Source organism: Rhinatrema bivittatum, chromosome 16, assembly GCF_901001135.1.
Source record: "Rhinatrema bivittatum chromosome 16, aRhiBiv1.1, whole genome shotgun sequence".
NCBI classification, from domain to species: Eukaryota; Metazoa; Chordata; class Amphibia; order Gymnophiona; family Rhinatrematidae; genus Rhinatrema; species Rhinatrema bivittatum.
The window spans coordinates 25,972,233-25,984,392 of record NC_042630.1 but is presented as its reverse complement, the minus strand read 5'-3'; the positions used below and the strand labels follow the sequence as shown (position 1 = coordinate 25,984,392).

Sequence of the window (12,160 nt, the reverse complement as noted above, 5' to 3'; positions counted from 1 at the left end):
ATTGAGCCCTTCTACTGGCATGTTCAATAGAATATACCTGGGGTCTATCACGTCCTCAACAATTAGGGATAACCAATAAACAATTTGCTCCGCCACCAAACATGGAAGTAAGTGCCCTGTTGGCCACAATTTCTCCAGCATTTATCTGATTATAGAGGAAAAGATCCTTTTAAGCTTCATGGGGAGTCAAGTGCCATCTATATACAACACCTTGTAACAATGTTCTTGGAGGTTGGCAGAAACAGAACATTTTGCTGTCCTGTTACACACTACGGTCCCAGTCGTCTTCACTCAGTGATACGCCCAAGTCTTGGTACCACTCTGTAGTATAGCGATAAGTATCAGCAGGTCGTTTATTGAGGATACTATAAATTTTGGAGATTAAGCCTCACATTTTATCAGACTGCTCACAAAAGTTTTCAAAAAGCGATTTAGTTGGGCAAATGGCTCCAGCTCTAAAAGGTGAGTTCAAGAAATGGCGAATCTGAGCATAAGCGAGAAAGATCCCAGGGCTTAAGTTATATTTTTCATTTAAGGTCTCCCAATCTGTGCCATTCCAGAGTAGGTGGCCAATACAGATAATACCTTGGGTAACCGAAAACGACTGGGACATCATATCAGCAGGAAAAGTAGCGTTATGAAATAAGTGCAAGAGATAAAAAAAATAAGGGGTATTGCCCACTAAAGAAGATTTCCACTGATCCCAAATTCGTATTGTATTCTGAAGGGAAGCAGGGAAAAAAAGAGAGAGGTCACCAAGTGGATGGAGGCTGCTCTGACTCATGTAGTTTTGGTAGCCGGTCAGATGATTATTTATTTATTTAAGGCTTTTTATATACCGGCATTCGTAGGACACATCATGTCGGTTTACAGGTAACTGTGAAAGGAAATTACAATGAACGAAGATAGCAGGTAAACTAGATAACACATGAGGTACATTTTTGTAGAGGGCAAAAGAGCAAAAAGTTTGGTTGAACTACTTGGAATTATAGATTATCCATATTAAAATTAAAATTAAATAAACATAGGAACTTATAAACAATATCAGGTAGATATATTACCAAGCTCCATGGCATGGGAGGATGAAGTGTGGGGACTTTGTATGCTCATCTGTCCAGGATGCTAGAGAACTAAGAGGGGAAGATGAGAAAAGCTGTGCTGGGTAAGAAACAATATCCTAAAGGCCCTGAAGCTGCTACAGCTGGCAGCTGGGATAGGTCCTTGCAAGTGTGGCCGGACTAACTGGATAGAGTGGAGGGGCTGCTTGGTCCCTTTCTACCATCATTTACTGTGCAAGAAGAGTTCTTGCAGCAACAGTATCTAAAGCAACAAGATAAAGCAGAAACAAGGCAACAGACTCCCAAACAATGTAAAATGCTTTTATTAGTAATTGTGTGCATGGAAAAGCTCTGTGTTGGGGCTACCGGGCACTGACTATGTTATCTGCATCTTGGAGGTGTTGAAGCCTCTGGGCTGCCCATGCCTCTGACTCCTTCGCGTCTCTCACTTTTTCTTGCCATAGTTCTCTTTCTTTATGTCCCTGGCCAGCAATCCAATGAGCCTCCAGTATTCTGAAAACGTTAGTTCCTGATCTTGATTGACATCGAAAGCTTTCATCTTCTCGTCCAGAGGCCCAGCGTCCTAACACAAGTGTGGGAGGGAGAAGAAGATTAGTTTCCATTTTCTGTAATCGGGGAGAAAATCTGGCAATGCTGAGCCACGTGTCTGCTGCAGTAGGATCTCTCATTAGAAACCTTCATGGCATCACAACATATTGAGCCATCCCCTACTCTAAGGTAATCACTCCACCCCACGCGGGCCCATCAACTGGTTTAGTTCATGCAGAAAGTTTCTGCACAGTCGCTGCTGTATCATGGCAGATAGGGCTTTGTAGAAGGCCTGAGTGCTCCTATATCCAGACATACAGAAGCACGCAATCCTTCTGCCCAATCTGTTTTCCCACAGCAGAAAGAATGGTAACATGAATTACCAGTTGTGGCAGCAGAGTTGATCATATCTTGAATAAGCTCTGCTTACATCCTCTTCCCTTCATGAGTTTGGCATGCATGGGAAAGCAAGGCTCCCTCTTCCCGTTTTACCTTCACGAGGTAAGCATTTATAAGCTTCTCTTTCCTATAGGATAAGGTCTGATCCCCCGATTCTGCCTTCTTTACATTCAGGGGTTGGCGCCTGTAATAAATTCTATTCCTTTTCATGAGTTGGGGCATGACAAACTCTGACCCCCCACTCCCCCTTACATTAATGAGTTAAGACATGGGATAAGCTCTGAAACACCCCCCCCCCCCCATTTACATTCACAAGTTGGGTCATGGGATAGGTTCTGACCCTCCCCCTTTTGCACTCATGAGTTAGGACATGGGATAAGCTCTGAAACCCCCCCTCCCATTACATTCATGAGTTGACATGGGATAAGCTTTGACCCCCACCTACCCCTTTACCTTCATGAGTTGGGCATGGGATATGCTCTTACCCCTCACTTATTTTACAGTCATGAGTTTTGGGGCATAGGATAAGATCTGACCCCCCCCCCTTACATTCATGAGTTAGGACATGGGATAAGCTCTGACTTCCCCTTCCCCCTTACATTCATGAATTGGGGCATGAGCTAGCTCTGATCCTTTGATCCCCCCTTCCTTTACCTTCATGAGTTGAGGCCTGGAATAAGTTCAGATCCCTCTTTACCTTCATGAATTGGGGCATAGGATAAGCTCTTCTGCCACCCTCCACCTTCCCCAGCCTCCTCCTTACCTTCATGATATTGGGCAGCTCCTGGTTCACCATCTTTGTGAACTCAGTTAGTGTCAGAGTGTTTTCCTTCCCTTCCTCTTGTGAATACGTAAAGAAAGTATAGACGATGACTTTGATTCCATTCTCCAGTTCAGTAGCGTTTGCAGCCATCTTACACTTTTTAGAAGTTGCAACCCTAAGACATACAGAAATGGGGTAAAACCAGTTACTAAGGCTTCTTTCTTGGCTGCTTTAGACTGGAATGGCGGGCGAGCTCATTCTTCATCAGCCATAATGGAATCCAGATACCAGGGGAGTACCTTTCTACACTATCTGACATGCCTTCATCCTTCCTATCTTCTGCAAATCTCTCTTTTTTTTTCCCCCACTTGGAATTTCAGCTCTTTGAGGCATGACCTTTACCTGCTTATCTGAGCCGTTATCCCATAATGTGGTTGCCTCCAGCTTTTCAGATTCTTCATCCCTGGCAGGCCAATGCAATACCTGTGCGGGGAAAACGGATGCTCATGACTGAGCGCCCACTTTCCTAACGTGCACCCATCCACCTCTCCCAGGCGCCAAATTGTGCGCCCCTAGCGCCTCCCTCGGCATCGGGCGCCCAGGAGAAGTTGCTGGGTGCAGATTAGGAAAACAGACGCTCAATTTTACGTCCGTCCTTTTCCCTAACCTGACCGCCTTCAAGACATTTTTTTTTAATTTTATTGTTCACGTTGCTGCTTTTATGTGGTTCCTCCGATTTAATATCGCCACGATATTAAGTCGGAGGAACCACAAAAAAGCAGTATGATCGGCTTTTCTTTTAAACTTTTGGGGCTTCTCAAGACTTATTGCTAGCTCTGAGGCTGGCGTTAAGTTTTGAGGGTTAAAATGTGCACGTCGGGCACACGGTTATTTTTTTACATAAGGGGGTACTAGCTAATAACCCAACAAAGGTGGTATTTACATGCGATGAGCACTATTAACCACGCGCTGGTTTCGACGCGCGTTTTGGACTCACTGATCTCCTTATCGCATCAGGGGTTATGGAGGCACGTTCAAAAAAAGCGGGTCGAACCACGGGTCAACCTGTGCGCTAGCCTGAGCGTGTGACTCGGTGAGTCAAACATCTAATTCAACATTTGCTAAATCTAGGTTATAATAAAGTTACTGAACATTACTTTGGTTGGGAGTAGAGTTACCTGGGAGGAGGGCAGGGGGAGAAGAACCTTCCAGAACAATTTACAAATAGTGTAGATTGAGCATGGTTTGTGAGGACTGAAAAGAAATCAACCAGGTGCGGTGTCCAGACTGGGCTGGGGTTTCTTTCTGGGTAGTGCAGATCATAACTTAGGTGTTCTAATGTCTCTCCCTCCACTCCAATCCCAAGCCCTCTTTCCCTCTCTTCCTACAGGATCCAGTGTAAACAGGTGCACGGCAAAACTGCAGGCTGAGGTTTAGTGCACAGTCTTAACCCACGCAGTAAACAAAATGCTGTCTCCTGATGTGGGAAGCAAACGGATGCTAATGCATCAGGAGTTTAACAAGAGCGCAAACCCAGCGCTCAGCTTTTTACATAGACAGCGCACATTTTAGTTCAGACAGTGGGGGAGAGGAGTCTTCAGCCACCCATACATGCCCAAACCCTCAAGCCTATACAGTAAGGCCAGCTCCGGCTGCCAGCCAAGTCCCTGCCTAGGTAGGGAGCAAGATCTGGCTTCCAGCACTGCAGTAAAAAAAAAGGGCAGAGAAGGGGCAAAGGAACGGTCACTTGCCCCTCCCAGTTCCTTGCACAGAAAACAACCCTTATGTGCACATACATCTGGAATTCAGCTCCCGGCATTGGAACTGCAGCTTTCACCTTCGACTACGAGTTAAGTTTCCAGTGGTAAAAAACATGCGTTAAAGCCAGTGCGCCTCTCTGCATTGGGGGTGATAGCTAAGAAAACACGAGGTAAAGCCAGCGCGTATCTGCATTGGGGGTGATAGCTAAGAAAACACGAGGTAAAGCCAGCGCCTCTCTGCATTGGGGGTGATAGCTAAGAAAACACGAGGTAAAGCCAGCGCCTCTCTGCATTGGGGGTGATAGCTAAGAAAACACGAGGTAAAGCCAGCGCCTCTCTGCATTGGGGGTGATAGCTAAGAAAACACGAGGTAAAGCCAGCGCCTCTCTGCATTGGGGGTGATAGCTAAGAAAACACGAGGTAAAGCCAGCGCCTCTCTGCATTGGGGGTGATAGCTAAGAAAACACGAGGTAAAGCCAGTGCCTCTCTGCATTGGGGTGATAGCTAAGAAAACACGAGGTAAAGCCAGCGTCTCTCTGCATTGGGGGTGATAGCTAAGAAAACACGAGGTAAAGCCAGCGCCTCTCTGCATTGGGATGTGATAGCTAAGAAAACGAGGTAAAGCCAGCGTCTCTCTGCATTGGGATGTGATAGCTAAGAAAACACGAGGTAAAGCCAGCGCCTCTCTGCATTTGGATGTGATAGCTAAGAAAACACGAGGTAAAGCCAGCGCCTCTCTCTGCATTGGGGGTGATAGCTAAGAAAACACGAGGTAAAGCCAGCGCCTCTCTGCATTGGGGGTGATAGCTAAGAAAACACGAGTTAAGCCAGCGCCTCTCTGCATTGGGGGTGATAGCTAAGAAAACACGAGGTAAAGCCAGCGCCTCTCTCTGCATTGGGGGTGATAGCTAAGAAAACACGAGGTAAAGCCAGCGCACCTCTCTGCATTGGGGGTGATAGCTAAGAAAACACGAGGTAAAGCCAGCGCCTCTCTGCATTGGGATGTGATAGCTAAGAAAACGAGGTAAAGCCAGCGTCTCTCTGCATTGGGATGTGATAGCTAAGAAAACACGAGGTAAAGCCAGCGCCTCTCTGCATTTGGATGTGATAGCTAAGAAAACACGAGGTAAAGCCAGCGCCTCTCTCTGCATTGGGGGTGATAGCTAAGAAAACACGAGGTAAAGCCAGCGCCTCTCTGCATTGGGGGTGATAGCTAAGAAAACACGAGTTAAGCCAGCGCCTCTCTGCATTGGGGGTGATAGCTAAGAAAACACGAGGTAAAGCCAGCGCCTCTCTCTGCATTGGGGGTGATAGCTAAGAAAACACGAGGTAAAGCCAGCGCACCTCTCTGCATTGGGAGTGATAGCTAAGAAAACACGAGGTAAAGCCAGCGCCTCTCTGCATTGGGAGTGATAGCTAAGAAAACACGAGGTAAAGCCAGCGCCTCTCTGCATTGGGGGTGATAGCTAAGAAAACACGAGGTAAAGCCAGCGCCTCTCTGCATTGGGGGTGATAGCTAAGAAAACACGAGGTAAAGCCAGTGCCTCTCTGCATTGGGGGTGATAGCTAAGAAAACACGAGGTAAAGCCAGCGTCTCTCTGCATTGGGGGGTGATAGCTAAGAAAACACGAGGTAAAGCCAGCGCCTCTCTGCATTGGGATGTGATAGCTAAGAAAACACGAGGTAAAGCCAGCGCCTCTCTGCATTGGGGGTGATAGCTAAGAAAACACGAGGTAAAGCCAGCGTCTCTCTGCATTGGGGGTGATAGCTAAGAAAACACGAGGTAAAGCCAGCGTCTCTCTGCATTGGGATGTGGTAGCTAAGAAAACACGAGGTAAAGCCAGCGCCTCTCTGCATTTGGATGTGATAGCTAAGAAAACACGAGGTAAAGCCAGCGCCTCTCTCTGCATTGGGGGTGATAGCTAAGAAAACACGAGGTAAAGCCAGCGCCTCTCTGCATTTGGGGTGATAGCTAAGAAAACACGAGTTAAGCCAGCGCCTCTCTGCATTGGGGGTGATAGCTAAGAAAACACGAGGTAAAGCCAGCGCCTCTCTCTGCATTGGGGGTGATAGCTAAGAAAACACGAGGTAAAGCCAGCGCACCTCTCTGCATTGGGAGTGATAGCTAAGAAAACACGAGGTAAAGCCAGCGCCTCTCTGCATTGGGAGTGATAGCTAAGAAAACACGAGGTAAAGCCAGCGCCTCTCTGCATTGGGAGTGATAGCTAAGAAAACACGAGGTAAAGCCAGCGCCTCTCTGCATTGGGAGTGATAGCTAAGAAAACACGAGGTAAAGCCAGCGCCTCTCTGCATTGGGGGTGATAGCTAAGAAAACACGAGGTAAAGCCAGCGCCTCTCTGCACTGTGTGTGATAGCTAAGAAAACACGAGGTAAAGCCAGCGCGCCTCTCTGCATTGGGAGTGATAGCTAAGAAAACACGAGGTAAAGCCAGCGCCTCTCTGCATTGGGGGTGATAGCTAAGAAAACACGAGGGTAAAGCCAGCGCCTCTCTGCATTGGGGGTGATAGCTAAGAAAACACGAGGTAAAGCCAGCGCCTCTCTGCATTGGGGGTGATAGCTAAGAAAACACGAGGTAAAGCCAGCGCCTCTCTGCATTGGGGGTGATAGCTAAGAAAACACGAGGTAAAGCCAGCGCCTCTCTGCATTGGGGGTGATAGCTAAGAAAACACGAGGGTAAAGCCAGCGCCTCTCTGCATTGGGGGTGATAGCTAAGAAAACACGAGGTAAAGCCAGCGCCTCTCTGCATTGGGGGTGATAGCTAAGAAAACACGAGGTAAAGCCAGCGCCTCTCTGCATTGGGGGTGATAGCTAAGAAAACACGAGGTAAAGCCAGCGCCTCTCTGCATTGGGGGTGATAGCTAAGAAAACACGAGGTAAAGCCAGTGCCTCTCTGCATTGGGGGTGATAGCTAAGAAAACACGAGGTAAAGCCAGCGTCTCTCTGCATTGGGGGTGATAGCTAAGAAAACACGAGGTAAAGCCAGCGCCTCTCTGCATTGGGATGTGATAGCTAAGAAAACGAGGTAAAGCCAGCGTCTCTCTGCATTGGGATGTGATAGCTAAGAAAACACGAGGTAAAGCCAGCGCCTCTCTGCATTTGGATGTGATAGCTAAGAAAACACGAGGTAAAGCCAGCGCCTCTCTCTGCATTGGGGGTGATAGCTAAGAAAACACGAGGTAAAGCCAGCGCCTCTCTGCATTGGGGGTGATAGCTAAGAAAACACGAGTTAAGCCAGCGCCTCTCTGCATTGGGGGTGATAGCTAAGAAAACACGAGGTAAAGCCAGCGCCTCTCTCTGCATTGGGGGTGATAGCTAAGAAAACACGAGGTAAAGCCAGCGCACCTCTCTGCATTGGGAGTGATAGCTAAGAAAACACGAGGTAAAGCCAGCGCCTCTCTGCATTGGGAGTGATAGCTAAGAAAACACGAGGTAAAGCCAGCGCCTCTCTGCATTGGGGGTGATAGCTAAGAAAACACGAGGTAAAGCCAGCGCCTCTCTGCATTGGGGGTGATAGCTAAGAAAACACGAGGTAAAGCCAGTGCCTCTCTGCATTGGGGGTGATAGCTAAGAAAACACGAGGTAAAGCCAGCGTCTCTCTGCATTGGGGGTGATAGCTAAGAAAACACGAGGTAAAGCCAGCGCCTCTCTGCATTGGGATGTGATAGCTAAGAAAACACGAGGTAAAGCCAGCGCCTCTCTGCATTGGGGGTGATAGCTAAGAAAATACGAGGTAAAGCCAGTGCCTCTCTGCATTGGGGGTGATAGCTAAGAAAACACGAGGTAAAGCCAGCGTCTCTCTGCATTGGGGGTGATAGCTAAGAAAACACGAGGTAAAGCCAGCGTCTCTCTGCATTGGGATGTGATAGCTAAGAAAACACGAGGTAAAGCCAGCGCCTCTCTGCATTTGGATGTGATAGCTAAGAAAACACGAGGTAAAGCCAGCGCCTCTCTCTGCATTGGGGGTGATAGCTAAGAAAACACGAGGTAAAGCCAGCGCCTCTCTGCATTGGGGGTGATAGCTAAGAAAACACGAGTTAAGCCAGCGCCTCTCTGCATTGGGGGTGATAGCTAAGAAAACACGAGGTAAAGCCAGCGCCTCTCTCTGCATTGGGGGTGATAGCTAAGAAAACACGAGGTAAAGCCAGCGCACCTCTCTGCATTGGGAGTGATAGCTAAGAAAACACGAGGTAAAGCCAGCGCCTCTCTGCATTGGGAGTGATAGCTAAGAAAACACGAGGTAAAGCCAGCGCCTCTCTGCATTGGGAGTGATAGCTAAGAAAACACGAGGTAAAGCCAGCGCCTCTCTGCATTGGGGGTGATAGCTAAGAAAACACGAGGTAAAGCCAGCGCGCCTCTCTGCATTGGGAGTGATAGCTAAGAAAACACGAGGTAAAGCCAGCGCCTCTCTGCATTGGGGATGATAGCTAAGAAAACACGAGGGTAAAGCCAGCGCCTCTCTGCATTGGGGGTGATAGCTAAGAAAACACGAGGTAAAGCCAGCGCCTCTCTGCACTGTGTGTGATAGCTAAGAAAACACGAGGTAAAGCCAGCGCGCCTCTCTGCATTGGGAGTGATAGCTAAGAAAACACGAGGTAAAGCCAGCGCCTCTCTGCATTGGGGATGATAGCTAAGAAAACACGAGGGTAAAGCCAGTGCCTCTCTGCATTGGGGGTGATAGCTAAGAAAACACGAGGTAAAGCCAGCGCCTCTCTGCATTGGGGGTGATAGCTAAGAAAACAGGAGGTAAAGCCTGCGCCTCTCTGCATTGGGGGTGATAGCTAAGAAAACACGAGGTAAAGCCAGCGCCTCTCTGCATTGGGAGTGATAGCTAAGAAAACACGAGGTAAAGCCAGCGCCTCTCTGCATTGGGGATGATAGCTAAGAAAACACGAGGGTAAAGCCAGCGCCTCTCTGCATTGGGGGTGATAGCTAAGAAAACACGAGGTAAAGCCAGCGCCTCTCTGCATTGGGGGTGATAGCTAAGAAAACAGGAGGTAAAGCCTGCGCCTCTCTGCATTGGGGGTGATAGCTAAGAAAACACGAGGTAAAGCCAGCGCCTCCCTGCATTGGGGGTGATAGCTAAGAAAACACGAGGTAAAGCCAGCGCCTCTCTGCATTGGGGGTGATAGCTAAGAAAACACGAGTTAAGCCAGCGCCTCTCTGCATTGGGATGTGATAGCTAAGAAAACACGAGGTAAAGCCAGCGCACCTCTCTGCATTGGGGGTGATAGCTAAGAAAACACGAGGTAAAGCCAGCGCCTCTCTGCATTGGGATGTGATAGCTAAGAAAACACGAGGTAAAGCCAGCGCCTCTCTGCATTGGGATGTGATAGCTAAGAAAACACGAGGTAAAGCCAGCGTCTCTCTGCATTGGGGGTGATAGCTAAGAAAACACGAGGTAAAGCCAGCGCCTCTCTGCATTGGGATGTGATAGCTAAGAAAACACGAGGTAAAGCCAGCGCCTCTGTGCATTGGGGGTGATAGCTAAGAAAACACGAGGTAAAGCCAGCGCCTCTCTGCATTGGGAGTGCTAGCTAAGGCCATCACTTGCCTGGGATTTGCATGAGAGGGTGCTAACCTGTACATTGTTCTACGCTCAAAACCCCTCACTGCATTGGCAGTAAAGTTTTCACACAAAAAAATGTGCCCAGAACTGAGGGTTAAAGTGGGCAGTCTGCAGAGCGCACCTTAGGGGTGCCGAGAGGCAGGCCTGGATTTAGGCACAAGCAACATGGGCAACTGCCTAGGACACCAAATTTTGAAGTCGTCCAATTTTCAGGCCAAAGGCGATCCTACTTCTGCTCGTTCTAAGGCCAAGTCCTGGCACAGCCTGACGTGTGCCAATGTGATACTGGTGCCTGCGGGTGCCCAAATGTTAAATCTGTCCCTGCTAGGAGGAGAGCTGCACTCTTCCTGGCTTTTCATCTGTTTCAGTCAATTTTTTCTTTATGCCCTAGGCAGCTGTCCTGGATGACTGCCCTGCCCTTGTGCAGGAGGAGTCTGTATGCCACCCACGTTTCTGGAGGGGGGCTACTCCCACCCCCATAACACACTCTCCTTTGGTACTACCAAGGGGGCAGCCTCTCTGGATTTTCATTGTCAGTGGAGTGCTTCCCTTTGCTGCTCTTTCTGGCTTTTCAGAGGGCAGCACCACCCCAGAAACCCCCCTCCTCCGCCTTTTGGACTACTTTGTATTTCTTGAGGCTACAAACCCCTTTTCATTTTTGTCCACAAGGGCTGCGCGTAGGCCGAGGCTCAGAGCAGCTCTAGAAGACAGAGAGAACAGAAAGCGGCTGTAGGGACCTTGCTGGGGGAGCCTGGAAAGGGGAAAGAGGGTACAGCAGCAGGTTGGGGGGGGGGGGGGGGGGAGTCTGGGAGAGGGAACGGCAGCAGGGTGGGAGGGGAGGTAAGGGCAGGCTGTGTCTTTGGCAAGTGGGTGCCGAGTGGCAGGGCTTGTTCACAGGTTTCCCCTGTCCAGGGAGTTCCTCTCTGTCCCAGGCTGGTGTCTGCTGTCCTGCACTGGTGGCAGGAGAAAGAGCGGTTCAGTCTAAGGACTGCATTGTTATTAATATATATAGATATAGATATATATATATATATATATATAATCCTGCTCTTCCAGCTCTTACTGGAGAGATTCAGTGACCCCAGTGAAGCTGGTGGCTGGATGCAAGTGTGAGATGATCCTACAGCGAGCTGCAGACAGAGAGGGGGAGGGAGAGGCCCCACAGAGCCACAGCTCTCTGAGGAGACTGCCCCAAAGAGAAGGAGGTAAGGAGGGGGCAGTCTGAGACTGCCTTGGTGAGATACAAGGAGGGAGGGCTGGCATGAGACAGACAGGGGGCGGGAGTGGTTTGAGATTGCCCTAGTGAAATAAGAGGAGAGGGGCTGTTGAGTATCCCAGGGAAGAGGGAGGGGGGGAGGATCGATTTGAGACTCCCAGGGAGGTTTTTGAACTTTTCTGCAGGGAGTGGGTGTTAAGTGGTGAACCCGAGACTCTCCCAGGCAGGTCTTAGCACTTTCCTGCAGTGAGAGACAGGGAAGAGCAGTCTCAGACTGTCTCAGGGAGGTCCCTTTCACTTTCCTTCTGGGAGAGACAGGAAGAAGTGGTTTGACCCCGGGAGTTCCTAGCACTTTCCTGCAGGGAGAGACGGGGAGGGGAGGACTAAGACTGTCCCAGGCAGGTCTTAGCACTTCCCTGCAGTGAGATATGGGGAGAGGCCGTCCGAGACTGTCCCGGGGTGATCCTTGCACTTTCCTACAGAGAGAGATGGAGAGGGGCAGTCCGAGACTGTCCTGGGGAGGTCCTTCCACTTTCCTGCAGAGAAAGAGGTGTGTCTCTTACCTGGTAACTGCAGCTGTCGGACAGACACCTTGTACTCTTCCAGCCTCTTTTATACGGTATGGGCTAGGGGAGTGTCACCGAAAGCCATCAAGAAATTCTCCGGAAAGGAGTATGAAAAGTTTCTTGTTCGAGACACTGGAGCTGCTGAGTCTGAGTCCCTCCCACCCAGCCCAGCCAGCAGTGAGCAACAGCCCAGAATGTGTTCCCCCCCTCCAAGAAATACCACAGAGGGCAGGGCGTGCAGCAGCAGGTATGACTTATGTCC

The 12,160-nt window shown here is 49.3% G+C and overlaps 2 protein-coding genes across 5 annotated transcripts in view; one reads left to right on the top strand and one right to left on the bottom strand.

Moving 5' to 3' along the window:
• Positions 1-12,160, top strand: part of S100A1 (S100 calcium binding protein A1) — a 291,017-nt gene that overhangs the window by 269,805 nt on the left and 9,052 nt on the right. Inside the window, exon 1 of one of the 4 annotated variants that reach the window (XM_029579413.1) lies at positions 11,246-11,321. The exons of 1 other annotated variant lie outside the window; for it this stretch is intronic. The gene's annotated coding sequence lies outside the window, so the exon portion shown is untranslated. Of the gene's footprint in view, positions 1-11,245; positions 11,322-11,768; positions 11,883-12,016; positions 12,146-12,160 lie in introns of those variants that run through there. 2 more of the 4 variants (XM_029579414.1, XM_029579406.1) reach the window with 2 other exon arrangements.
• Positions 1,364-12,034, bottom strand: LOC115077162 (protein S100-A13-like). The gene is made up of 3 exons (XM_029579405.1): positions 11,896-12,034; positions 2,770-2,944; positions 1,364-1,641 (listed from the first exon to the last, which is right to left on the bottom strand). The coding sequence occupies exons 2-3, from the start codon at positions 2,917-2,919 to the stop codon at positions 1,504-1,506; spliced, it is 288 nt and encodes a 95-aa protein (XP_029435265.1). The 5' UTR covers positions 2,920-2,944; positions 11,896-12,034; the 3' UTR covers positions 1,364-1,503.